Genomic DNA, 27,995 nt, shown 5'->3' with positions numbered 1-27,995 from the left:
CAGTAACAGGTGTGAGTTTGCATCTGCGCGAAGCCTCCATCACTTTGCACCATTTGTGCGCATGGGGAGGGGGAGTGTCAGCTCGCTTCATTTAATATGTTGCGTAGTCGCGAGCTCTTGCGTCGTGCGCGAGCTCAATAAGCACCGCACTAGGTGCGCGCGCGTGCCGTGACAGTCGCCATTTTATTTTGAAAAATCCAAATCGAACCGAGGGAGAAAGCGACCTTTTATCAGTCAAGATCAGAACGAAGAAATACGACGAAAATGATCATCCGTTCGTAATTTTTCCAGGATCGAGGTAACGCGTTCTCTCTCCGCGTTCGGGGTTTCGCTAAAATCTTACAAATAGCCTAAGATATGAATTGCTTATCATATGTTTTCTGCTCGGCTAATTTAACGTTAGCTCGCTAGCGTGTAGCTTACCTTGCTGGTTTTAACGGCCAAAAAGTCTTAAAATCCCAACCGACTCTACACGTACTGGTACGATCACAGTTAACGGTCTGTAGTAGTTCGGTGGTTGTGATCGTTGATATGAATTTTTGAAAACATTATAAATATGAGTAAGGCTCTTGTTGTGAGCGCTATAGCTACATGGTCACTGGAGTGATTTAGACACCGAGTTTGTTGCCTTGCTCAGTTTCTCCAACCATACAAATGTGTTGAGTGAGGCCCGGACGACAGCACTCTAGCTGTATGCAAACTTGCATGACTGCTTATGTCCATTTCCACTAATTTCCACGCACCTACATGTATACTAAATTGTTTTTACTCAACTATCAGTGCATTTAATACGCCTTTATACATGTGTACATACAGATTTTAGCAATATTCATGCTAGAACTATATGATTCAGAAGTGTTTGCCAGTATTTTTACTTGGCCTTGCAATGATAACCATTGTCGGTTGTACATTTCTAACATTATTGCCCAAAACAAACAAGCAGACTGGTCCTGTCAGCTAAGTGATCTCGATGAGCATGTCGGGAACAGGCTAGTGCTCGTCACCGTTCGAAACAATGAGGTTTAGGCTGTTAGCTTAGCCTAGCTGTTAGCCAGCTCTGGATTAGCACGACTGCTGTTGAATTTGACAGAACTGGCCGTTAAAAAGCTATCGGGGGTTCAATTCGTGTTAATGCAGTTGAGTAGATGATAGTACACTCTATCTGAAGAGTCGTTTCATGTCATAATTATGTAGATATTTACAAATAAGAAGCAACTTGGATGAAAGATGAGTTAGCATTAGGAATGCTAACGGTGTTGTTCACAGACAAGCTGGGAGTGTTTGATCGTTTGAAGTCAAATTGTTGTTAGGAGCCGTTTCGTGAAAATAACACCAAAGTTACCTATTTGTATTGCAGGTTAGTTTCTTTTTAAATTAACGTTTTAGCCAGTCAGCTGTTGTTTTGCGTGACTAACATTTAAAACTGAAACTAAAATTTATTATTGTTCAGTAACTGCCCGTAAGAATAGTTTTAGTTATTTCTGTTGTATTTTATTTTGATTGTTTACACTCGGTTTTTCAAGAAGGGTGCTTCAGCAGTTAAATAAGTTTAGAAAACATGGCTGTATGTTGTGGAAATAAGTCTTGTTGGTTTTAGGTTTGAAAACGTCACACTTCTTACAACTATTTTCTCATAAATGTACTTGCAAGCCATTGACGGTTTTAGTTTAGCAGGAACTGAACGTACTAAAGATTTATTTACTCTGTTTGTGCGACCCTTCAACTTTAGTCAAGGCCTGTGAGAGACTGACTTCCGGTTTTGCAGCTGTACCGTTCAGTTCCTCTCAGCGCGTTAAAAATAAAACAGAAAGTGACTTAAAATTTGAAACCTTTTTAAATTTAAATTGGCTCAATTTACTGTTACATTGTAAGGTTTTAATGAATTGAATGTTGAACGTTTTTAAAGGGACAGTTCACCTAAAAAGAAAATTGTTATTTGCTCACACTCATGTTGTTGCAAACGTATAGGTGCACCCTAATTAGTATACTAATGCACTATTCTATACCATTTGTGTTCAAACTGAAAATTCCAAAAAGAAAAAGTGCGCTTCAAATACCCGCTTAATTACCAAGGGGGAAAAACAAAACGTGGAACGTTGGATACTTCATGCAGTCAACTGTCGCAGCTTTCCTTATATAGTGGAGGGGGAGGGGCAATCAGGCTGATGTCAGATGACAAAATAACCTAATACAACTTTTGCTGCCTTCACGTGGTATGGGAAACTTGATCATTTCCATTTCTGAAGTCGTGATTTCGAGCTCATTGCTTTGAAGTTTCAAAATGGGAGGGTGTTTGTGTGCAATTTTTACCTAGGAAACTCATATTTATAATTTCGAGAGCACATGAAGGCAGCATAATACATTAGACTGGGGGTCAGCAACGCTTGCCAACATTAACACACAGGGATAATCACTGGCACGTGGCAATAGCTAAAGAGGTGTATGTATTTAATTTAAATAAAAGCCCTCAAACTTGCATACGTAGGTACATTTTGATGTAAACCGTTCGGTTGCTCTTCAGTGATTATCCCTGCGCATGCCTTATGGTTTCCGACCGCTGCATTAGACGGTGTAATGCATTGAATGTGTAGTACGTCATTTGAGTTCCACAGAAGAAAGTTCCCAAAAGAAGATATTTAGATGAATGTTGACTTTGATTTAAATGGACCAAAAACAAGACATTTCTAAAAAAAAATATATATATATATCTTTTGTGTTCCATAAAAGTAAGAAAGTCATACAGGTTTGGAACAAGCAAATGGCTGTGTGTTTTTGGGTGAACTGTCCATTTAATATGTTATAGAAATATTGTTGAATGTTTTATGCATTACTGTGCTCTCATTTTAATTTGCCCTTTCTAATATGTTTGTCCAGATGTTACACTAAGAATTGCACTGAAGGACATTACTTGGAATCAGCATCCACCCAGAGACTCTGCTTGTTGGACACCAGACACTTTTCACACCTTTTGGGGGGGGGGGACCGACAGAAGTAACCTATCACTGAAGTGACTAAAGGGGAATAATGGTGATTTTGCGCCGGGCTCGGCCGCCTGCTTCCGCCCCAACCAGCAATGAATCTTGACTCGCTCTCGCTGGCTTTGTCTCAAATCAGCTACCTGGTGGACAATTTAACTAAGAAAAACTACAGAGCCAGCCAGCAGGAAATACAACATGTGAGTGTTTTGGTGTTATAAATACACTTAGGCTATGTTCAGACTCCAGGCAAATTGGATTTTTTTCTCAAATCAGATAATTTCAGGCAGACTGTCCGCACTGTTAATTGCAAGTGAACAAATAAGATTTGTGTGTCCAGACATAACCAACCTATCTGCATGGGTTGATTTTGGGAACAATGTAGGCGTACCCACGTTTGTGACAAGGCTTTCAAAACGGATCATCTCGCTCTCCAAATAAGCGCCCTGTCGAGTTGCTCTGTCACCCAGGAAAATGCTGAAATCTTTGGACATACCATTTGAACACCGTATGAATACTTCCGGCATTTCCGTCCACCAGTTTTGATGTTATCTTTGTGTCACGTTAGGAGTGATGCAAAAGACAGTTTGAAATCCGATTTGAGTGTCCAGACTGAGACAAACCTGTAAAAATCTGATTGGAATTGCATTTCACCTCCATATGTGATTTGAAAAAATCAGATTTCACGTTTTTTTGCTGTCCAGACTTTCAAAAACCCATATAGATAAAATCTGGATATGCAAAAAATTTGATTTTTGCTGGCAGTCTGAACTTTAGTTATCAGTTTTTAACCTGGAATATAAAGTGAACATTGTTAGTTTCATCAGAAAACTAAAGGTACTGACAATCTGATGCACTTTTTCTCAGATTGTGAATCGTCACGGCCCTGAGGCAGACCGGCATTTATTACGCTGTCTCTTTTCCCATGTGGATTTCAGTGGCGATGGTAAAAGCAGTGGCAAAGATTTCCACCAGGTAATATATTTAGCTTCTGCTTTGAAAACTGAAACTGTTTATTAAAAACAAAAGCTTATTAGTTTCAGTATTTGTTTAACGTGTCATTTCCCATCTCTTATTTGCTTCAGACACAATTTCTAATCCAGGAGTGTGTGTCTCTTATTACGAAACCAAATTTTATTTCAACGCTTTGCTACGCCATTGACAATCCCCTGCACTATCAAAAGGTTTGTTCATCTGCCTTTCAAATTTAACCTTTGTGATTAAGTGCTTGTTTATTATACATTTAGTTCATTGGTTGCATGTCTGCTTGTTTGTAGAGTTTGAAACCGTCACCTCATTTATTTACTCAGCTGAGTAAAGTTCTCAAGCTAAGCAAGGTTCAAGAGGTAGGCAAAAAGCTTTCCGATATATTTCAAAATAAAGTAAAAAATGGTAGTTTTCATTAAATTAATGTGAGAATCGCTTTCACCAGGTGATTTTTGGCCTTGCTCTGCTGAACTCCAGCAACGCAGACCTTCGAGGGTTTGGTAAGTGTTCACTTCATGAGTTATTCATGTTTCAGTTTCACTTCTGCGGCATTAGATGCTTCTCGAAAGTTTTTGGCGTGACAAACCCTGGTTGTTTTCTTTCGCAGCTGCTCAATTTGTGAAGCAGAAGCTCCCTGACCTTCTCCGCTCGTACGTGGACGCGGACCTCGGAGGGAATCAGGAAGGTGGCTTCCAGGACATTGCCATAGAGGTTCTGCATCTGCTCCTCTCCCATCTTCTGTTCGGTCAGAAGGGCTCGAGCGGAGTCGGACAAGAGCAGATTGACGCGTTCCTCAAAACACTGTGCAGAGGTTAGTGGAAAAATCTACTAGAAGATCGCTTCTTACATGTTATGTTTGGCTAGTTCTCCGGATTGGAATCGGTTCTCATGCTGTGCTCTAGAGTCATTTAGTCCTGTGTTTTTGTTTGTGTCCCAGATTTCCCGCAGGAGCGCTGTCCTGTGGTGCTCGCACCACTGCTGTACCCTGACAAACGGGACATTCTCATGGCCAGGATCCTGCCAGACTCTGCAGATTTAAATAAGACCATGATGGAGAGTTCCCTTGCTGACTTCATGCAAGAAGTTGGCTATGGCTTTTGTGCGAGGTATGAACAATTTATATGGAAAAGATCACCTGAAATTTAAATTTGTATGCATTTTTTTTTTTTTTTTGAAGGATTTTGACATGCGCTTTTGCAATGAATGTGGTATTGACTTTTAAAAGGATTCTAATGTTTTGATTGATTGATGTTTCCCCAGTGTCGAAGAGTGCAGGAACATAATCCTGCAGTATGGGGTGCGAGAGGTGACAGCCAGTCAGGTGGCCAGAGTGCTAGGCATGATGGCCCGCACTCACTCCGGTCTGTCCGACGGCATTGGCCTACAGGTACATTCCCTGTCTGGGCGTGTTTTTGGTTATGCTGGAATTCTATTGTAACAAAGCTTGATTAAATATGGATTAGGGAGTGTGAGCAGGTTTGAGTAACTGGTTTGTGTATCTGTAGTCCATTTCCAATCCAGTGGGTGGAGGGATCTGGAGTGATGGGAAGGACAAGAGTGATGGTTCTCAGGCCCACACCTGGAATGTTGAAGTTCTGATTGATGTGGTCAAAGAAGTGGTAAGGTTCTTGTTATTTTAAATGGGACTGCACAGTTTGGATGAAAGATGAGAAGATAAAAATGATTGCATTTTAAAATGGTACAATTTAAAAAAAAAAAAAAAAAAAGCTCTGTGCTTGTTTGTAGGGCAAAAATGGATTATATATCAATATGATGTACATGTTGGCAGAGAGCCACTTGAAACTTAAGCAGTTTATAAGTGCTTCTCATTAAAATTTTGGGAAGATGGTGCATGTTGCATTCCAAAATGCACGTTATAATAGTGTTGTCAAAAGTACCGTCTTCAATACCAAGTCGGTACAGAAATTTAAAAAATGGGATGCTTTGCACACTGTTGAGCGGATTCTTAAAAACCTGATTGGCCGTTGTTCATGCGCTCAACAGATATGTCTGTGATTGGCTACAATGATCAATGCACGGGAGCATTTGAAAGCACATGGAAGCGTTTGAATTTGAAAGCGAGTGTATCTGTGTAAGCGCTTTTTACATGGTTTTTGAAGCGTTGATCATTGCAGCCAATCACAAACCTATCTGATGAGCACGTGAACACAATGGCCAATCAGAGGTGTTTACGAATCCGCTTAACGGTGCTCAAATGTCACATTTTTACAATTTCAGTACCGACTTGGTACTGAAGACCATACTTTTGATGACACTATGTTATAAGTGACAAATTATAGCAGAGTACATATATTTTGCATATGCAATATATATTGCAGTGCATTTGTATAATTAAATGAGTAATAAGCCATATTATGTTTTTGATTTTATTTTAATTTAATCATGCAGCTCTAATTTTAGATGCTTTACCAGGTCAAATGTTAGTAGGCAGCTAAATTTTCCCACATATTTAGCTGTATTTGACTCTGCTTCTCCTCAGAACCCCAATCTGAATTTTAAAGAGGTGACCTATGAGCTTGATCACCCAGGCTTTCTGATCCGGGACAGTAAGGGTCTTCAGATAGTGGTCTATGGGGTCCAGAGGGGTCTGGGAATGGAGGTGTTCCCAGTGGATCTCATCTACAGACCATGGAAGCATGCAGAAGGACAGGTAAAAAAAGTTTTTAATTGTTGCCAAATCATATTAAATTACTCGTCCAGAAGTTTGCATTGGAAATGAAATAGCATATTGAATCCCCGCTGTTCTGTTCTCCAGTTATCGTTCATTCAGCACTCCCTGATGAGTCCTGAAGTGTTCTGCTTTGCTGACTACCCCTGTCATACGGTTGCCATTGACATCCTGAAGGCCCCACCCGAGGATGACAACAGAGAGATAGCCACATGGTTAGTGTTGAGCCATTTAAGACAATCTAGTGTTTCCAAAAAGTGACTGTTTGGTCCACCTGTATGCTTAATATCTTCTCCTTTCACTTTGGTCATTAGGAAGAGCTTGGACCTAGTGGAGAGCCTCTTACGCCTCTCTGAAGTTGGGCATTATGAACAGGTGAAGCAGCTCTTTAGCTTCCCCATCAAGCACTGCCCAGACATGCTGGTGCTGGCGCTGCTGCAGATCAGCACCTCCTGGCACACCCTGCGTCATGAGCTCATCTCCACCCTCATGCCCATCTTCCTGGGCAACCACCCCAACTCTGCCATCATCTTGCACTATGCCTGGCATGGACAGGTGGGTGGATTTGACATTTGTTTGAAGAGGCACAAAGTTCCTTTATGGTGTCACTGTTTACTAATATGTGCCTGGCTTATGTTTCCAGGGCCAGTCCCCCTCCATCCGCCAGCTGATCATGCACTCTATGGCCGAGTGGTACATGAGAGGAGAGCAATACGACCAGGCCAAGCTATCTCGCATCCTGGATGTGGCTCAAGACTTGAAGGTATCAATCTCCTCAACTCCTGCACCTGCTGTCATGAGGAATAGATATTAGGTTTGGGAACTGAGAAACAGTTCTTAAGCAAAACTGTTTCTGAAAGATTCTTTTAATTCTCTTTTCTCTCTCATTTTTTTTTTTTTTTTAAAATCTCATTGCAGTCTCTATCGATGCTGCTGAATGGTACTCCATTTGCCTTTGTTATTGACCTTGCTGCACTTGCCTCTCGCCGTGAATACCTCAAACTTGACAAATGGCTCACTGACAAAATACGAGAGCACGGGGTAAGTGAGCATTCATATTTACACTACTGTTCAAAAGTTTGGGGTCGGTAAGGATTTTTTAAAGTTTCTTACGCTCACCATGGCTGCATTTATTTGATATACAGTCAAAGCAGTAATAATTGTGAGATTATTGCAATTTAAAATAAAATTCCTGTGGTGGCAAAGCAAATTTTTCAGCAGCTATTACTCCAGTCTTTAGTGTCACGTGATCCTTCAGAAATCATTCTAATATGCTGATTTGATGTTCAAGAAATCTTATTTTTCATGCTGTTTAATATTTATAATAGAAATCTTGTAATAAAATCTGTTGTAACCAGTGTTGGGGGTAACGCATTACAAGTAACACAAGTTACGTATTTGGATTACTTTTTAAGTAACTAGTAAAGTAATGCATTACTTTTAAATTTACAACAAAATGAGTTACTTTTTCAAATAAGTAACGCAAGTTACTTTGTTTTCCCATTTATTGACTAACAGATCTCCTGTCCCGAGATGAGAAAAACTAATGCAAAAGTAACATAACACATTAATTTTCATAGAAAGTAACTAAGTAACGCAATTAGTTACTTTTTTAGGGAGTAACGCAATATTGTAATGCATTACTTTTAGAAAGTAACTTTCCCCAACACTGGTTGGAACATTATAAATGTCTTTACTATCACTTTAAATCAATTTAATACATCCGTACTGAAAAAAATAACTAAAGAATTGATTTCTTTCCAATAACTAAAAATCGTACTGACCCCAAAACTTTTGACCGGCAGTATATTTGAATTCTAAGCAAATGTACATGAAAGACTAACATGTTCTGTCTTCGTCTGTTAGGAGCCGTTCATCCAGGCGTGCGTCACGTTCCTGAAGAGACGATGTCCCTCTATCATGGGTGGTTTGGCTCCAGAGAAAGACCAGCCGAAGAGTGCTCAACTTCCTCCTGAAACACTGGCTACAATGCTTGCATGTCTGCAGTCTTGTGCTGGGTGCGTATAGAGCCTTGCACAAGTTTCTAAACATTTCAAGAAAATGCTTGGGTTGCAGTTAAACACCTGGTTTTGTTGGCTTCTTTGAGCAGGAGTGTGTCTCAAGAGCTATCAGAGACAATCTTGACCATGGTGGCCAACTGTAGCAATGTGATGAACAAGGCCCGGCAGCCGCCACCAGGAGTCCTGCCAAAGGGACGAGCTCCCAGCACCAGCAGCTTAGATGCTATCTCACCTGTTCAAGTAACTGTGACCTTACTTACTGACTGAAGTTGGCTATTAGTGTCATATTCTCTGAACTGCATTTTGATGGTGTTGAACTTAAATCTGTCCTGTTGTATTCCAGATGGACCCTCTCTCTGCGATGGGCTCTTTGAGTTTAGGTGTCTCATCCACATCTCATACCCCGAGCATGCAAGGATTCCCCAGCCTGCAAGGCTCTGCCTTTAGTAACCCCCAGTCCCCAGCCAAAGCCTTCTCAAACCTACCAAACCCTAACCCCAGCACAGCTTTCCCAGGAATCAACTCCCTCTCTTCGCAGCTCCAAGGTACCATGAGACTACTGTGAATTTATACACTCTGGTCCAGAACATATTGAGGCTGAACTAATGTTTATCATAGTTTATTTTTAATTACAAATGCATTAGAATTTCAACAAATTTCTTGAACTGCTTCTGAAGGTCCTCTGAGCACAAGCTTGACTGGGCTTGGCTCAGGTTTGGGAATGCCCGCCGTCAGCAGCGATCCCTTCGGCACCAGGAAGATGAGCACACCGGGGCTAAACCCGCCCACATTTCAGCAGAGTAAGATGAAGGCCTGTAAGTGGTGGTGTGGCTGAGAGAGTGCCAGGTGCCTCAAGCTGTATTTCCTCTCAAAACTGGCCCTCAGTTTCTCACAAAAGTCCTTTTGACATGCATTTCAAAGTGTCTTTAATCGGTGTAATTTTCATCGCCGGGCCAAAAAAAAAAAAAAAAAAAAGTATCATTAGAATCTAAGAGGAAATACAGGTCAGTCTACATTACTGCAAGATGTTCTTGGCAACTAGTTTGGATCCGCGTGAAAATATCATCAGTTTTCTTCCATTAGACCTATGAAGGAAAACAAGCTGTTTGCCAGGAACGTCTGTTTTGTTTTTTTGTCAGCTTTAGGCAATCTTTTTACAAATTTAAGTGATTTATTTTTTTATTAAATGCATAAAGTGAGGTAACAGGGCTTTCTATGTTGTAGCTGACCTTTCTCAGGTGTGGCCCGAGGCAAACCAGCACTTTAGTAAGGAGATTGACGATGAAGCAAACAGCTATTTCCAACGCATCTACAACCATCCGCCACACCCCACAATGTCTGTGGATGAGGTGAGATCAGCAAAAGGAACTGAACGTGTAGAATGGCACTTTTGCTCATTCCTAATACCTCAACTCTAATCTCTCAAGTGCAGCTTTTAAATTCATAGTTATTCTTTCAATGTAGGTGCTGGAAATGTTGCAGAGATTTAAGGACTCAAACATCAAGCGGGAACGGGAAGTTTTTAACTGCATGCTGAGGAATCTGTTTGAGGAGTACCGATTCTTCCCTCAGTATCCAGACAAAGAGCTGCACATCACCGCATGCCTCTTTGGGGGAATCATTGAGAAGGGCTTGGTGACGTACATGGCGCTGGGCTTGGCCTTACGATATGTCCTGGAAGCTTTACGCAAACCTTATGGATCAAAGATGTATTACTTTGGGATCGCTGCACTAGATAGATTTAAAAATAGGTACTGCCACTAGTTTGTCATGGCTTCCCAGCCAAAATACAATAAAGATTTCATTTGGAACATATCTTGATATACTGAGTTGTGCATTTGTTTTAAATCTGAGCCACTCTCTTCCTCAGACTGAAGGACTATCCCCAGTACTGTCAGCACTTGGCGTCAATAGCCCATTTCCTGCAGTTCCCGCACCATTTACAAGAGGTAACCTAGTTCTTCCATTTTATTTTGGTAGATGCCCACAGCATCTTCCCATAATTTCTCACTCTGCACTATTCGGTTAAACTTCCAACTGAACAAGTCTCCTGTTGTCCTTTTTCTGTGTAGTATATAGAGTATGGCCAGCAGTCCAGAGACCCTCCTGTGAAGATGCAAGGCTCAATTACCACCCCAGGTAGCCTGGCTCTAGCCCAGGCTCAAGCTCAGTCTCAGACCCCTAAAGCCCCCCAACCTGGCCAAGCCAGCACCTTAGTGACCACAACCACCACGACCACCACCGTTGCCAAAACCACCACCATCACGAGACCTACAGCTGTTGGACCGAAGAAGGACGTGCCAGTAAGTGAACGTAGTCACTGTTCTGTAAATGTCATTCTTGAATTTACCATTGGTCTAAGATGAACTCATCTGTTGGTTGTTGTTTTAATTTCTTCCACAGCCTTCAATCAACACCACAAACATTGACACCTTGTTGGTGGCCACAGACCAGACTGAAAGGATCGTTGAGCCCCCAGAGAATGTTCAGGAGAAGATTGCGTTCATCTTCAACAACTTGTCCCAATCAAACATGTCACAAAAGGTGTTTGTTTTTACAATTTATATGATTGGCATGCTACATTTTATATCAGACGTTTGTGCTTTTAACCCCTAAACCATCTCGTTCTGTTTGTTTGAAGGTGGAGGAGCTGAAAGAGACTGTGAAAGAAGAATTCATGCCCTGGGTCTCTCAGTACCTGGTCATGAAGCGTGTCAGCATTGAGCCCAACTTCCACAGCCTGTATTCTAACTTCCTGGACACACTGAAAAACCCAGAGTTTGTTAAAATGGTTCTCAATGAGACTTACAGAAACATCAAGGTAACATTTTTGAAATATAACAAGTTTTAGGACATAAAACTGAGGCATAGCTATGTTATGATCACTTCATGTTGTCCCTTTTTGTTTCTCTCAGGTCCTTCTTACCTCTGATAAGGCAGCTGCTAACTTCTCAGATCGATCCCTGCTGAAGAATTTGGGTCACTGGCTTGGAATGATCACCCTAGCTAAAAACAAACCCATCCTTTACACAGTGAGTTCATTTTTATCACCTGTGCTTGAAACATTTATAGATGTTTTGAAAACAAATCCAGTTAGTTTTTATATCCGGAGTGTGACCGCATTGTTTTGCTCTCTTTTATAGGATCTGGAGCTAAAGTCTCTCTTGCTGGAGGCTTATGTGAAAGGCCAGCAGGAGTTACTGTATGTTGTCCCCTTTGTGGCCAAAGTCTTGGAATCAAGTCTGCGGAGCGTGGTAATCATGCAATTTTCTCTCCCATGCAATTTTCTCAGGTGTTGAGTGTGGGCCAGTTTTGCAAATACCTGGACATAATAACCTTTTAACAACTGGTGCTCTGTTTTGTAGATCTTCAGACCGCAGAACCCTTGGACCATGGGCATCATGAATGTATTGGCTGAGCTCCACCAAGAACATGACTTAAAGGTCAGTCGCTTCTCATTGATGCTAAGCTTAATGGTGCATAAGCGTCTAGTGGTGTAGTTTCAACTCAGTCCCACAATTCTTTTGTTACAGCTTAACCTCAAGTTTGAGATTGAGGTGCTCTGCAAGAATCTGTCTCTGGACATCAGCGAGCTGAAACCAGGAAACCTGCTGAGAGACAAAGAGAAGCTGAAGAATTTGGAGGAGCAGCTCTCTGCACCAAAGAAAGAGACCAAGCCTCCTGAAGAGATGCTGCCTATAGTTACTACAGGTATAACACTAAAACAGGCACGTTTTAAGTTGCATACTTTTTATATAGTTTGATTTCCTGTTTAACCATCAGTAGACTCTGTTTCATTTACAGCTACTCCTTCGACTCCGGCCACCACCACAACCTGTACTGCCACGGGGCCACCCACGCCACAGTTCAGCTACCATGACATCAATGTGTACGCCCTGGCTGGCCTTGCCCCACACATCAACATCAATGTTAACGTTAGTCTCACACTATATAAAGCCAATTTATCGACTTTATTTTTAAATATACTTTGGAATAATTGTATACTACCTTTTCTTTACTGTTTTTCTATAGATCCCACTGCTGCAGGCCCACCCTCAGTTGAAGCAGTGCGTGAGACCAGCAATTGAGCGTGCTGTACAGGAGCTTGTGCACCCAGTGGTGGACCGATCGATCAAGATCGCCATGACCACCTGCGAGCAGATAGTCCGGAAGGACTTTGCGCTAGACTCCGAGGAGTCTCACATGCGTGTGGCTGCCCACCACATGATGCGCAACCTGACCGCCGGCATGGCCATGATCACCTGTAGAGAGCCGTTGCTCATGAGCATCGCCACCAACCTGAAGAACAGCTTTGCAGCAGCTCTTAGGGTAGGGAATAACTTTCTCTCATTCAAAATCAAGATTTCTAGTCACTTTAAGAATTTTGACTGGATGAACATACATTTCAGGCTCCCACACCCCAGCAGAGAGAAATGATGGAAGAGGCGGCTGCTCGCATCGCACAGGACAACTGTGAGCTCGCGTGTTGCTTTATCCAAAAGACAGCAGTGGAGAAAGCTGGACCTGAGATGGACAAGAGACTGGCAACTGTAAGTTCCTACACACTGTCCTAACTGTTACACCAGTTGAGCAACAGTTGCTTGTCTAGTGTAATCTGATGAATTTTTTTTATCTTGCAGGAATTTGAGCTGAGGAAACACGCTCGCCAAGAAGGCCGCCGCTACTGTGATCCCATGGTTCTCACCTATCAGGCGGAGCGTATGCCAGAGCAAATCAGACTGAAGGTGAGAGCGCTTCGCAAACTTCTCAAAGGTCATTGAGTTGATGTACTGTTCTCTGTCAGTGTTAGATTCTGACTTGCTGCTCTTCTCCAGGTCGGTGGAGTTGATCCTAAACAGCTGGCTGTTTATGAGGAGTTCGCCAGAAACGTTCCTGGCTTCCTACCCAGTAACGACCTGTCTCAGCCCACTGGTTTCCTTGCCCAACCAATGAAGGTACAACTACTGCCGTTCTTCAAGAGATTTTGTTTGGTTGTCACATTGGGCAAGTAACTCACATGATCTTTTTTTGAATTGCAGCAACAGGCATGGCCCACTGATGATGTGGCTCACATCTACGATAAGTGCATTTCGGACCTGGAGCAGCACCTGCACGCTATTCCACCTGCGCTGGCCATGAATCCACAGACCCAGGCCATACGCAGCCTCCTGGAGGCAGTTGTCATGGCTAGGAACTCCCGTGATGGCATTGCCGCATTGGGCCTTTTGCAAAAGGTTAGATAGACTCTGGAGGAAAAACCTGGGGAACAGCCGTATATGGCAGTGTTGTCCAATCCAGCTCCTGGAGGGCCACTGTTCTACAGAGTTTAGCAGGTCTTCAGGATCACCAGAAACTTCCAGGCAAATATGTTGGAGCTAACCTCTGCAGGACCATTGGCCCTCCAGGAGCAGGATTGGACACCCCTGCTGTATGGTCTCCGCTTAAATCTAACACGTCTTGTCGGTGCCGACATATAGCGCTGTTGTGCTCCAACCTTTCCCAATCCCGTCCCCCTTTCCCTCTCCCACTTCGCTTCCTGTCTGCTTACTGTACTATCATAATAAAGGTAAAAATGCCAAAGATAATCTAACAAAATCTAATGTCTCTTTTGCTCACTTGCTCTCAGGCTGTGGAGGGTCTGCTAGATGCCACCAGTGGTGCTGATACTGATCTGTTGCTAAGCTACAGGGAGTGCCACCTGTTGGTGCTGAAAGCTCTACAGGATGGTCGTGCCTACGGCCCACAGTGGTGCAACAAACAAATCACCAGGCCAGTATTGCAACTGTGACGTAAACTTGCTTGTCACAGGCATAGATGGGTCTCAAAGGTCCTAACCTTTTCTTCTATGACCCCTGCAGATGCCTGATTGAGTGCAGAGATGAATACAAGTACAACGTTGAGGCTGTAGAGCTCCTCATTAGAAATCACCTGGTCAACATGCAGCAGTATGACATGCACCTGGCTCAGGTGAGGATGGCATCTATAGGACTTCAAAGGTAATTGATGTAAATGAGTGGGTTCTTACTCTTCTGTGTTTTCAGTCCATGGAGAACGGACTGAACTACATGGCTGTGGCGTTTGCCATGCAGCTAGTGAAGCTACTGCTGGTTGATGAACGCAGCGTGAGCCACATCACAGAAGCAGATCTCTTCCACACCATCGAGACTCTGATGAGGACCAGTGCCCACTCCAGAGCCAATGCTCCTGAAGGGTAAGATGCCACTTATACTACTCGTTGCATTGAATGTCCATTTTGTTACTGAACATTTAAGTAATTTGGACAACTTCTGTGTAACCACTAGTTTGCCCCAGCTGATGGATGTTGTCCGCTCCAACTACGAGGCCATGATCGATCGTCACCATGGTGGGCCAAACTTCATGATGCACTCTGGGATTTCTCAAGCCTCTGAGTATGATGACCCACCAGGTCTTAGAGAGAAGGCAGAGTACCTGCTGAGAGAATGGGTCAACCTGTACCACTCAGCAGCTGCAGGAAGGGACAGCACTAAGGCGTTCTCTGCATTTGTCGGACAGGTTAGCAGGTTTCAAGTCCCAACTTGGTTTCTCAAGGCTAGAATTGGCCTGCATTACTTCATTCACACCTGCATTGTTCTTGTACAGATGCACCAGCAGGGCATCCTGAAGACCGACGACCTCATCACTCGCTTCTTCCGGCTGTGCACAGAGATGTGCGTGGAGATCAGTTACCGCGCTCAAGCTGAACAGCAGCACCCCACCACCAGCCCTGCCATTATCAGGGCCAAGTGCTACCATAACCTGGACGCTTTTGTTCGGCTCATCGCCCTTCTGGTCAAACACTCTGGAGAGGCCACCAACACGGTCACCAAAATCAACCTCCTCAACAAGGTTGGAATGCTTACAGCGGTTTGTGGCTCAATGTTGACACACTTTTTTGAAAGTCATATTGTTTTGGAGGTCTTGATTTAATGCTGCATTTCTTGTCATGGTGCAGGTTCTGGGCATTGTGGTGGGTGTGTTGATCCAGGATCACGATGTGAGGCAGACGGAGTTCCAGCAGCTTCCATACCACCGAATCTTCATCATGCTTCTGCTGGAGCTTAATGCACCGGAGCATGTGCTGGAGACCATCAACTTCCAGACCCTCACTGCCTTCTGGTAAGCACATGGCTTTAGACTTAAGATCTGGTCAGATTTATTGTTGTTCGGCCAATTTTCATGGAAATCCAGTCATTTCATTAGGAATCCATGTGGGTGAAAGATTTTTCCCACGCAGATTTGGCAACAGTATGTTAGTAACGCGGATTTGTCGCATTTACCAACATGCTTTGTTTGAAAGTGACTTCTATGTGAGCTGAGCTTCATACATCACTATTGACAATTGATAATGGACCTTTTTTGAGACATTTTGCTCATGTGACCACACCCTTACTGTTTTGATCAGTCTTTGAGTGTTAAAGGACATTGTCTCTTTCAGCAACACCTTCCACATCCTGAGGCCGACTAAAGCACCTGGTTTTGTGTACGCTTGGCTGGAGCTCATCTCTCACCGCATCTTCATTGCCAGGATGCTTGCACACACCCCACAACAAAAGGTCTGTATCTGCTGTATGATATACATCAGGGGTGTTCAATCCTGCTCCAGGAGGACCACTTTTCTGCAAAGTTACACACCTGAAACGGCTAATCAAAGGCTTCAGGATTACTCCAAACTTCAAGGCAGTTGTGTTGGAGCTAAACTTTGCAGGAAATATCACTTTCAGGAGCAGGATTGGGCACCTCTGAAGTCCCTCCACATCCCATATTCATGCCAGTCAATCGCTGACTACCTTCTGTGCCTTAAACATCTCTTTCCTCTCACGCAGGGTTGGCCAATGTATGCCCAGCTGCTTATTGACTTGTTCAAGTATCTTGCACCCTTCCTAAGGAATGTTGAACTCAACAAACCTATGCAAATTCTCTACAAGGTATTAACAGTCTTGCCTCCAAAAGCCTGTCTGGTGGTTCACTGGATTAGTTTGTGACCTTGCATTGTTTTTCTCTCTATTCTCCAAGGGAACACTTCGTGTGCTGCTTGTCCTGCTACATGACTTCCCAGAATTCCTGTGCGACTACCATTATGGCTTTTGCGATGTCATCCCGCCCAACTGCATCCAGCTGAGGAACCTGATCCTGAGTGCCTTCCCCCGCAACATGAGGCTTCCAGACCCCTTCACCCCTAATCTGAAGGTAGAGAGTTGCACGTAACATTTGACATTATCTGTGATGCTTTGTGGTTTACTAGGTAGTCGTAACTTCAAATATTTTTGTGGTTATATTGTAGTGTGTATATTAATCGTTGTATGTGTCCACCAGGTGGATATGCTGAGCGAAATCAACATCGCTCCCCGCATCCTCACTAACTTCACCGGTGTGATGCCGTCCCAGTTTAAAAAGGATCTTGACTCCTACCTCAAGACCCGCTCTCCTGTCACCTTCCTCTCTGAGCTGCGCAGCAACCTGCAGGTAGTTCACAGCAGAATCGTAAGTTAATCTTTTATGGTGTTATTTGTAGGGTTGTCAAAAGTACTGACTTCGGTACCAAGTCGGTACTGAAATTTTAAAAAACGTGAAGATGCCAGCATGCATTTCCCCCTAGCATTTTGAGCAGTGTTGAGTGGATTCTTAAACACCTCTGATTGGCCATTGTGTTCACACGCTCAACAGATACGTCTATGATTGGCTACAGTGATCAACGCTTCAAAAACATGTTGTAGATAGACATCTTTGTTGCTCTTCACAGAGCACTTACACAGATACACGCTGGAGCGTTTGAAAACGGGCGTCTATATTAGGGATCCACTGATAGACGCCTGCTTTCAAACGCTCCCGTTGATCATAGTAGCCAATCACAGACATGTGTTGAGCGTGTGAACACAATGGCCAATCAGAGGTGTTTAAGAATCAACAGCGCTCAATGCTGGTATCGTCACATTTTTAACATTTCAGTACCGACTTGGTACACAAATCGGTACTTTTGACAACACTATTTGGCTCTTGAGCAGCAACACATCAGTTCTCATTAGTTCTCGCAAAAACTGTCCAAAGAGGCTAATTCAATTTTCTTCAATCTATACACAAACTTGACTCCTCAGCCATTAATTTTAAGTGTTTATTTTTAATCAATAATTGCATACAAATTCACTGTACCTCCAGGTGTCCAACGAGCCTGGAAACCGCTACAACATCCAGCTGATCAACGCTCTTGTGCTGTACGTTGGAACCCAGGCCATTGCCCACATCCACAACAAGGGCAGCACTCCCTCCATGAGCACCATCACGCACTCAGCACACATGGACATCTTCCAGAACCTTGCAGTCGATCTAGACACTGAAGGTGAGTTGCAGCAAAAGATTTATTTATTTTTTTCTCTCTAGTTTTAGTTTACATTGTGACTTATTTTCCTCCCCCTAGGCCGCTATCTGTTCCTGAATGCGATAGCCAATCAGCTGCGTTATCCAAACAGCCACACACACTACTTTAGTTGTACCATGCTGTATCTGTTTGCCGAGGCCAACGCTGAAGCCATTCAAGAGCAGATCACCAGGTATGGCGTTTAATTATTTATTTTTTAACAAATGATTAGTTTAAACTCTGGTTGTTTACTTCCATTTTTATTTTCAAGAATGAACACAATTAATTGTACGAAGACAATACTTTATACATTTTTAGTTCCATTAAATGTTAACAGATACAACTTTTGATTAATAATGTATTAGTAAATGTTAAAATTACAATTAATAAATGCTTTAGAATATTTTTTCATTATTAGTTCATTAACTGTTAACAAATGGAACCTTTTTGTGTAAATTATTACCAAGAGTTCTAATAAATAGAATAATAAATAAAGTTTGCTTCCATTTTAAGTGCTGTACTCAACAGTTCTTGTCTGTTGGCTAACAAGTGATTGTCATGCAGGGTCCTGCTGGAGAGGCTGATTGTGAACAGGCCGCACCCATGGGGTCTGCTCATCACCTTCATAGAGCTGATCAAGAACCCTGCCTTTAAGTTCTGGAGCCATGATTTTGTGCACTGTGCCCCAGAGATCGAGAAGTAAGGTGGCCAACATGACACAATCCCATCTTTCTGCATTTTTACAACAGAAGATCTGTAATGTTTCCTTTTTTGGTCTCTCTGCAGGTTGTTCCAGTCGGTGGCTCAGTGCTGCATGGGGCAGAAGCAGGCCCAGCAGGTGATGGAGGGAACAGGTGCCAGTTAGGCTGCAGGAACTGCTCCTGTGCCCAGAGAGAGAGCTCTCCCTCTTCCCAACCCTTCATTTGCCCCACCAACACCCTGCACATCTGATCGACACACAGCCGGCACTGGATTACCGCTCTCCTTCCACCGGGCGGCATCGGCATCTGACCTGAGGAGCCTCTTTTTTTTGGTTTACTTTTTTCTCCCTCGACAATTTAAAATGTTCAGTGTAAATATTAAAAAGGGACATTTAAGAGCAGATTTTGAGTATTTCTTTGTGAAAGGTGAGGCACACGCTTGAGCACATTTCACTCCTTGCTGTTTGGCTTCCCCAAACTCTCCATAAATTATTTTTTGCCTTCAAGACGGATTGACTTTTGTTTGGAAGCTTGGTAGTGGCTAAGGAAGCTGTCTTGTTTAATTTCTTTTTATTTTTTGAGGTTTGGTTTTTAAGGGGAGAGCTATCAGTGTGGTGAGCTGATAGGATCGGACAGATGTCCTGGACTGCAGGGGGGGGGGTCACTAGTTTTGCACCTGTGAGGAAACAAATCTTGGGTTGGAGCTTCTCCCTGGCACTTGTACAATTGTGGAAATATTCAGAAATTTGTTGGTAAATTGGATCTTAGGAGTTTGTACAAAGATTCAACTTGCAGAACAAAAAAAAGGACCAATACAGCTCATTTTGTAAGGATTTCGAATGTTTTGTAAATGTATTGGTCCGCGTGTTGTATTTTGTAGTACTTTGTAGTTGCCTTTAGTTCCGCTACTTATTTCCTGTATGTATGCATTCTGTAGTTACTGCATTAAACACTTGAACTGCACCTTTGCTTGCCTGCCATTTGATTGCATTTGTTTTTGTTAATGTTTGAAACAAGAGTTGAGTCATAAGGTTAAATACTTTTTTATTTTTTTCCCTTCTGTTCACACTATCATTCAAGTGATGCAACTTTTTTTTTTTTTTTTTTTTTTTTTTTTTGACATGAACCGAAAATGTTGTATGTTTTTTGGAGTTTAATGCATTTTTTCATACACTAAGTACATTTGAGTCCAAGTCAAACTCAATTCAAGTCCTTTTGGGAAGTTCATAAATCATAATTTGTATGTACGTCATAGTGATTTTGGTTGGAGTAACTGAATTTCACTGGACCACTTTTTTTTTTTTTTTTTTTTTTTTTTTTTTTTTTTCCCACGTACTGACAAATGGAAGGCCGTTTAAGCACATAGTGAAAAGGAAGGGTTGAAATTAGTATAATTGGTCAGTTGTGGCCTAACGGTTAGAGAGTCAGACTTGTAAAGCCTGGAACACACCGTGGTGACGAAAGCAGACTGCAGGGTTGACTCACGTTGGCAGTGTTAAAGTTGCCCTGACACACCAAACCGACGCTCGACACCCAAGTAGCACGTCCGTTCTGCGTAAGAAGAAATGCCTTTCTGTACCAGCAGGTGGCAATAGCTGAACAGCCAATCAGAATGATCAGGTGGCTCGACTGACCGACGAGCTCCGACGCCGATTCAACATGTCGAATCGGCCGAAAAAAAGCAGACGAGGTCCAACTTCAGTCGACAGTGCGGAACACACTGAGAAAACTTAGTCGGCCAACCGTTGGCTTGGTGTGTTCCGGGCTTTACGCGAAGAATGCGGGTTCGAGTCTCAGTACCGGCAGGAAATGTAGGTAGGGAGAGTGAATGAAAAGCACTCTTTCATTCATTACCCACAACTGAGGTGCCCTTGAGTAAGCACCTAACCCCCCCAATCACTCCCCGGGTGCCGCAGCAAAAAAGGCTGCCCACTGCTCCGGGTGTGTGTGTTTAATAGGGCTTTGAACAATAAATCGTTGAATCGAGAAATTATTCTGGATCGATTCTGAGCTTAGTTTGCAACAGCAGATGGCACTGCATGTTTTAGAAATGGGCGTACTTGAAATGGATACACATACCACTTGAACCTTCTATAAAATTACCATAAAGTTTGAAAAGGTTGAAGTGAATCACGAGGGTGTTTGCAGTGGGTTGTTTACATTAATCTCACATCATAAAAGCATTCTGAGGTGAGCATTTGAGTGTGCGGTAAAAAACTAGCCTACAGCGCCTTCTGCTGTTAAAAACAGCTCAGAATCGATTCAAGAGAGAATTGCGATGCATTCAGAAAATCTCAGAATCGATCCACGAATTGATTTATTCTCCCAGAAAACTGATTGAATTTAGAATTATCTTGACAAACCTATGATGATCTTATGGAAAAAGGCTTTTTTTTTTCCACTGACATACCTGAAAAACGCTAGATAGAAATGCCAAGATGCGCATAAATTTTGCGCTCAATTGAGGTAGATCTTTTTTATCCAACAAGACTTGCAGATTGCCTCAACAGAGGATGTGACTGGATATCTGGACTAACTAGTGGACCAATTTCATCACACAGTATCTCAAATGTTGGTTTGATCATTTTGAAATGCCTAAGTCTGTCAACAAAATGATTTGGTTTAATTCCCTCCCAGAAGCGTCTCGCATGATTGCGTTCCCAAACACCAGCATCCGAACGCTGCTTTATTCGCAAATGTTTTATGCGATATTACAATTTTGCAAACTAGTTAAATTCGCAACTTTGGATAGAAACAGCTACCGACATTCATGTTCAATGTTCTTGTAAATGTGCCAATTCCGACGTGACTTGAAGAAACTTAAACAGTAGAGCACGGGTCTAGCCATACCAAGGTTATAGGTTCAATTCCCAGGGAATACATGAACTGATTAAAAATGTATCCCTTCAATGCATCATATAAAAGCGCATGCCAAACACATAAATTTAAACAGGCTTGAACCCACCAAAAGTCACTAAATAAACCACATTTACACTCCACAACAGCTCACAATCAAAAATGCAAGATTCCTCATTATTTTATTTTAATAATTATTTTTCTGAAAGGGAAATGTACAGCATACAAAATGAAAAACCTACAAACTATACAGAGTTTGCAAATTCAGTTACACCATGTCACCTGAGGACTTTCCTGTTTTGCCAACTACAGTGTTTCCCAGAAGGCAGTGTCAGCACTGTATAAGATATGTAAGAATGTTTGTGGAGTCTGTACATTAAGACGTAGGTTTGGTGAGCTGTTGCAAGCGCTGTAGGATGCTCTTCTGACCGTAACGCACATGCAGAGCTCTCCTCTCTCTGCTGCTGAGTTCAGCCAGAGCTCCCTGATCCTCCAGCCGCTTCCTGTCCGTCTCTACATCCTCAGAGTAAGAGTCCAGCGTCAAAGCAGCTGCTGTGTGCAGGAGACGCTTCCACTCCGCTGACAACCCTGTCAGTCCGTCAAAACTCAGAGCCTGCTCCATTTCATCATCATCATCCTCTTCATCTTCTTCCCAGCCTTCGTTTTCACGGAACTCCTCGAAATCTTGCGCCGGCATGCAAAGGACCTATTCAAGAACAACAAAATTGTTTAAAATATATTTTAAAAATGGACTACCAATCAAAAGTTTGGAATCATTAAGATTTTTTTTTTTATGTTTTTGAAAGAAGCATTTATTGGATCAAAAATACAGTAACATTGTAAAATAGTATTGCAATTTAAAATAAATGATTTCTATTTGAATGTATTTTAAAATGTAATTTATTCCTGCGATTCTAATATGCTGATTTGTTGCTCGAGAAACATGTTTTCAACATTGATACTTTATATAGACAATGTATTATTTAACTTAATATTTTCATATTTCCATTTTTCAGGATTCTTTGATGAATGGAAAGCTCAAAAGAACAGCATTTGATAGAAATTAAATCTTTTGTAACATTATAAATGTCTTTCAGGGTTTCTGCAGGTTTTATGTAGATACTAAACAGACTGCGGGGTTGGCTCACGTCGGCAGCGTCTGGGTCCAAAGTTGCCCTGACACACCAAACCGACGCATCAGAATGATCAGATGGCTCGACTGACCGACGAGCTCTGACGCCGATTCAACATGTCGAATCGGCCGAAAAAAAGCAGACGAGGACCAACTTCGGCCGACGGTGCGGAACACACTGAGAAAACTTGGTGTGTTAAGACTTTTTAAAGACCTTTTTAAGAGCAGTTAAAGAAACTTTAAGGAATAAATTGAGGGGAAAACAATACATCAATATGTTCTCTAAATGTAAATGTCAAAATAGAAACACAATGAGTTGTATTAGCAAAAACGTGATGTTCTTCCTCAGTATTTTTAAGCTGTGCAAATGTCTAAAGATTCTTAAGAATTTTCTGTGAAACTGACCAAAATCAAGTGAGCTTATAATCAAAACAAAAACGGATCAAATGGTTACCTTCAGAGTAGTGTAGAGCTCACTGTAAGTGAGGGAGCCTGATTGTCCGAAGATAAAGACTCCTTTCTCTCCAACAATCTCCATCTCACACAACATGTTCCATTTGTCCACTAAGAGCCGCTGATCTGCTTCACTTTGTGTCACTGTAAATGCAATAAAAATGTGTCAAGAAACATATTTCTATAAGCTAGTTCCTCTTTTTATAAACATCTATAAAGTCACACCTTGCACTGCTGCTTTATACACACTGGACATCTGTATATCAGCGGTGTCATTGCTATTTGTAGGAAACGGCTCTGCAAAGCCGTACATGTGGAGCAGCTGCCAGTTTGCCATCTGTCCGTAGGTGTTAAAGACCTCCTCGCCCTTTTCAATGTGCCGTACGGATACCATCTTCAGACACTCCTGTGCAGGGGAACATATGAGCTGTGAGATTTAAAAGCATCTAGCATAAACAATCAAACAAAAGCAATACATCTGCACCACATACTGGTGTATATTCCAGATTGGCGTTGTGCTTGGAAACGTGATTCAGCATGTCAGCCATGGGCACCATCATTGGAGGGTTAGGCTGTTTTTCTTCTTCTTCATCCTCATCCTCTACAGGCTCTTGAAAACTGAGACAAGGGAATATTGAGAAATGTTTGTAAATCCATTTCTGTCATGTCAGGGGAAAAAAAAATCATGCTTTGGTAAATCATAATTATGACATAAAATTCATAATTATGACATACCAAGTCATACTTACAAGATTAAACAGTTGAAATGATGATATACATAATTATGAGATTAAAAAGTCACAATTATGTGTAGAAATTATAAGATAAAAAGTCAAAATTCTGATTTTCTGTCATAAATTTAAGCTTTTTATATCATAATTATGACTTTTGTTCATAATTTACACTTTGTATGTCATAATTATGACTTTTTTCAAGTTATAATTTCGACTTTTCATCTCATAATTATGTATAATTGACTTTTTAAGTCAGAATCTCGACTTAGCATGTCATAATTTACACTTTGTATGTCATAATTATAACTTTTTTCAAATCATTTAAACTTTTCATCTCATAATTATGTATAATTGATTTTTTATGTAAGAATTTACTTTTCAAGTCAGAATTTCGACTTAGCATGTCATAATTTTTGCTTTGTATGTCATAATTATGACTTTTCAAGCCATAATTTCAACTTTTCATCTCATAATTATGTATAATTGTCTTTTTATGTAAGAACTGACTTTTTAAGTCAGAATTTCGACTTAGCATGTCATAATTGCCACTTTGTATGTTATAATTATGACTTACTGTGTCATAATTTTGACTTTTTATGTCATTATGATTTACAAAAGCATGATTTTTGTTCTTATGATGTGGATATGTGCTTCCATAGAAACGTTAGGAAATGTTAAAAATAAAATTAGGGATAAACCATTATTAACATTCTGGCCGATATGATAAGCAGATATTATCGTGTTATGACTGATAACCGATAATTGCCGCTATTAAAATTCTAGTATATTGCCTAAATAATTTAAAAATAAAAACTTAAATAAATCATAAGAGCTGCAAGTCATTTTAGGTATCACAGCATGAAAGTCATTTTTAGATTTGCTAAATTTTACATTAAACAGTGTTATTTATTAATCACCATTAGATAATGGTAAATGTAATTTAAATGTATAACATGCACAATTAAATATCCAATTTGATCTATACCGATTAATATATCACCAACAACCGATTTGGTATATATTGTGCATCTCTAAATAGAATTCTCATATTATTGCAAATTTAATTTAATCAAATCAAATAACTCACAGATATCTCACCTATAGGCCATTACAAATGCTACCAGGCTCTTGTAGAGCTCCAGGTTGTGCTTCTCGGGGTCCCACAGGTCAGGATGGGACTTCATGAAAGGAAGGACTATGTTATTGTACTCATCCTGGAGTTTTTTCAAATCAGTGTTGACAGCCTCAGGAATTCCTGTGCCTTTCAGGAGTTTATTACGCTCCTCATCGGACCTTCAAAACAGAGACAACATGACCATGAAAAACTGAAGGATCCTTGAAGGTTATCTTGAAGGTCTCCAGATATTCACAGCAAAACTTACCAGAACATGGGCTGATCCAGTGTCCTAAAGTCTGGCCAGAGAGATAAATATGGTTTCCAATGGGATTGTGAACATGTGTACTCGTATAAGAGACACAGAAGAAGAGGAACCCAGCCTGATGCGCTTTCCAAAGTTTTCTTCCCTAAACAAGTTCAAGGTATGGTCACAAGCCAGTTACAGAAGGTGGAATTGCAATAACTTGAATGTTCTCATACCTTCTTCAAGCACTTTTTTGACTTTAGTGGTGCCCTGATGCAGGAGTGTCTCTCTGGGAATGGAGAACAAGATGTGCCCCTCTTCAATGTCCTCTTTGGCAAGCATGCCATATTCTGCTATTGTACCCTCTTTACTTAAGTAAACCTAAAGAAATTAATATACACAGTGGTAAAATATACACATATGTCCCTTTAAGGCAAGTCTCGGGCCACTCGGCAGCCATCTTTGAGGCGACTCTTCAGTCATGCTCTTATCTCCTTGAATGGGGAAACATCAAATTCTCCAAAGATGTTCACAAAGCTTACAATGTAATGTCATATTTGAAATCACCAATGACATCTGACAACTGTCTCATAAATTTGTTTCTAAAAGCCCAAATCATGACAAAAAAAACTGAATTTCTGTTTCTGAAAGCAACCAGAGTTTCTAAAGGCAGCTGCAGTGATGTGATGATTTTATCAATTCGCGATTGGCTCTTATTCCGCCATATTGTGAGTTGCACTTTCTCTCATTCGTAGTAATACAGTGCACAGTCTTTGTATGTCTAAAGACATTGGTAAATATCTCCAAGGGTTTTATCATCATGAAAACAATTTCTATAATCATGTATTTGTACTTAAAGGTGCAGTATGTAGGATTTCTGTCCGCTAGAGGTCGCTAGAGGCTTATTCAAAACAAAGGCGTAGCTTGATGACGCCAAGTTTGAGCGCGGAATCTTGGGACATGTGGTCTTCGCCTCAACGGACGGTGCAAAAGAATAGGGATAGGACTCGGGAAGAAATCATGTTCATGGATGCGATTATTAACGTTATTGTAGTATGAAGCAGAGCAGGACCGAGTGTTGTGGGAGCTGAACGAGGCCGCTGGAGCGATTGCGCAACACACGCCTCACGAGCAGCGGAACTTTTATTATAACACAGTCGCCGGCGCTGCTTCCGCTTTTCCGGTCATGAGTATGAGGTAACACAGCTCTGTTTATCATATTAGATACATTTGAGAGTGTTGAAAATGATGTTATAACGTTACTCTGTGCATTCGCTCGGCGGCTGCTGTGAGACACTTGTTTAAGACACACTGCAGTAAAATAGATCGATTTTAGAATATCATATTAAATGCTGGATGGCTTGTTTTGATAAATGGCATGCAATTCATTTTAAAACGTATTGTATGATGGAGAAAATTTTGTATTACTGTTACTAAAAATAAAGCTTCATCTGATTATGTTATGTTAGCTACTTGACAAAATAGTGTTTTTCTCTGAGGCATGGTAAAGCATGGTACTCGCAAAAAATCACGAAAATTCGATTTAAACAATAAGACTAAACGTGTTGAGCTATATAACAACAATTAGTTTTCTGTCTATAAACGTAACCAAACAGTTGTTCCCTTGTCTATTAAAACGTGTAAATATTAAAGCGTCTTCGGTGTTTCCATGGTTTCTACAAAATAAAACCGGAAACCGAGGCAGACCGAGGGTTAACGCGCGTATGACGCAATTGACAGGCGACTTCTCACACGATTTACAAATAGTTGGAAACATTTGGGATATTGTAAGTACTCAAGTGAACAAAATATATAACACTGGCCTAGTGGTTTTTGGATATTTTACTGCAAAATCTTACATATTGCACCTTTAAGGATGTCACAGAGCTTACTGAAATTAAATAAAAATAAATATTTGGTGGAGATGGAAAACTTAAAATCAAAAATTTATTATAAATGTTGCCAACTAACTGAAGATATATAAGCTAAGTAATAAAATTATAAAAAATAAATAAATAAATAAAAAACAGGACAAATGCACAACAAAATTACTAACGCTTAAGCTAAAATTAAAATGAAAACTGAAAATATAAAATTAACAGCTAATTCGAAATTAATAAATACTATAGTTGTGTATGAATAATACTAAAATAACCCTTATTATTAATAAGCTTGTTATCAATTTTATTTACAATAATACAAATTAACAAAATAACAAATTATAATATAACTATACATTAAATGAACAACTTAGTTACCTTATCGCTGAGCGTCAGCTTCACACTATCACACCACAGCAAGAAGTTTTTCAGGGGGTCCAGCACACAGTTCTCATCATCTATCTGAAACCACACATGATGATATGCTGAAGGCTCATCAGGATAAGCACAATAACTGTAAAACATCTGTGTTTCAAGCTAAAGGCAATATTTTAATCTAAATTGTGAATTTTAACAACCTGCGAACTGTCAGTAATAATAACTTTACGAAACGTTGTTTTTACCTTCGGCCTTTTTGTGTCTGTCGCCATTTCATTAAAATGCAAACTCGTCGGTGAGATATTAAAATATATATTGTTTTATGGTGACCACAACATAAGTGTATAGTAAAAATTATATTCTGTGTGCCTCCATGTGAGGAGCTTCGGTCACTTCTTCTTCTTCCAGTACGTCTGCAGAAAGTAATACAATCATGTACAATGGCGCCACCTACG

General features: G+C 41.1%; 2 protein-coding genes across 7 annotated transcripts; one reads left to right on the top strand and one right to left on the bottom strand.

The window, feature by feature from the left end:
- Nucleotides 1-113: 113 nt before the first annotated feature.
- Nucleotides 114-19,709, top strand: cnot1 (CCR4-NOT transcription complex, subunit 1). 6 transcript variants are annotated; one of them, XM_051883265.1, is made up of 49 exons: nt 114-298; nt 2,875-3,175; nt 3,843-3,950; nt 4,061-4,159; nt 4,253-4,321; nt 4,408-4,462; nt 4,570-4,773; nt 4,900-5,068; nt 5,223-5,349; nt 5,468-5,581; nt 6,463-6,633; nt 6,739-6,866; nt 6,966-7,206; nt 7,295-7,414; nt 7,570-7,692; nt 8,518-8,669; nt 8,762-8,912; nt 9,016-9,217; nt 9,350-9,472; nt 9,897-10,021; nt 10,137-10,423; nt 10,543-10,621; nt 10,745-10,975; nt 11,076-11,216; nt 11,314-11,493; nt 11,588-11,704; nt 11,816-11,926; nt 12,038-12,115; nt 12,206-12,383; nt 12,477-12,607; nt 12,705-13,001; nt 13,082-13,222; nt 13,313-13,417; nt 13,508-13,627; nt 13,712-13,906; nt 14,299-14,441; nt 14,531-14,639; nt 14,714-14,883; nt 14,975-15,206; nt 15,294-15,539; nt 15,646-15,809; nt 16,129-16,246; nt 16,517-16,618; nt 16,707-16,880; nt 17,007-17,156; nt 17,847-18,027; nt 18,106-18,238; nt 18,610-18,744; nt 18,832-19,709. In XM_051883265.1, the coding sequence occupies exons 2-49, from the start codon at nt 3,074-3,076 to the stop codon at nt 18,908-18,910; spliced, it is 7,110 nt and encodes a 2,369-aa protein (XP_051739225.1). In that variant the 5' UTR covers nt 114-298; nt 2,875-3,073; the 3' UTR covers nt 18,911-19,709. The 6 variants fall into 6 exon arrangements, with proteins under 6 accessions (XP_051739225.1, XP_051739223.1, XP_051739221.1 ...); XM_051883263.1 differs by having other exon boundaries at nt 12,459-12,607; XM_051883261.1 differs by having other exon boundaries at nt 12,459-12,607; nt 15,294-15,557; nt 17,007-17,174.
- On the bottom strand, nt 18,945-27,995 carry setd6 (SET domain containing 6, protein lysine methyltransferase). Its single transcript, XM_051883270.1, has 9 exons — nt 27,786-27,995; nt 27,541-27,624; nt 25,519-25,663; nt 25,304-25,445; nt 25,020-25,214; nt 23,679-23,805; nt 23,413-23,593; nt 23,189-23,331; nt 18,945-22,308 (listed from the first exon to the last, which is right to left on the bottom strand). Exons 1-9 carry the CDS (start codon nt 27,810-27,812, stop codon nt 21,979-21,981), a joined length of 1,374 nt encoding a protein of 457 aa, XP_051739230.1. The 5' UTR covers nt 27,813-27,995; the 3' UTR covers nt 18,945-21,978.

The sequence above is a fragment of the Ctenopharyngodon idella genome, chromosome 24 (assembly GCF_019924925.1).
Source record: "Ctenopharyngodon idella isolate HZGC_01 chromosome 24, HZGC01, whole genome shotgun sequence".
NCBI classification, from domain to species: domain Eukaryota; kingdom Metazoa; phylum Chordata; class Actinopteri; order Cypriniformes; family Xenocyprididae; genus Ctenopharyngodon; species Ctenopharyngodon idella.
This window is presented reverse-complemented; position numbering and strand designations above follow the sequence as displayed.

Bases quoted from the DNA above. Each gene is read 5' to 3' on its own strand.
- cnot1 (XM_051883260.1), top strand. From the start codon at position 3,074: ATGAATCTTGACTCGCTCTCGCTGGCTTTGTCTCAAATCAGCTACCTG. The intron at 5,069-5,222 runs GTATGAACAATT...ATGTTTCCCCAG, and splicing joins GGCTATGGCTTTTGTGCGAG to TGTCGAAGAGTGCAGGAACA. The intron at 5,350-5,467 runs GTACATTCCCTG...GTGTATCTGTAG, and splicing joins CCGACGGCATTGGCCTACAG to TCCATTTCCAATCCAGTGGG.
- setd6 (XM_051883270.1), bottom strand. From the start codon at position 27,812: ATGGCGACAGACACAAAAAGGCCGAAG. The intron at 25,446-25,518 runs GTATGAGAACAT...GAACTTGTTTAG, and splicing joins CAAAAAAGTGCTTGAAGAAG to GGAAGAAAACTTTGGAAAGC. The intron at 25,215-25,303 runs GTAAGTTTTGCT...TCTGTTTTGAAG, and splicing joins CTGGATCAGCCCATGTTCTG to GTCCGATGAGGAGCGTAATA.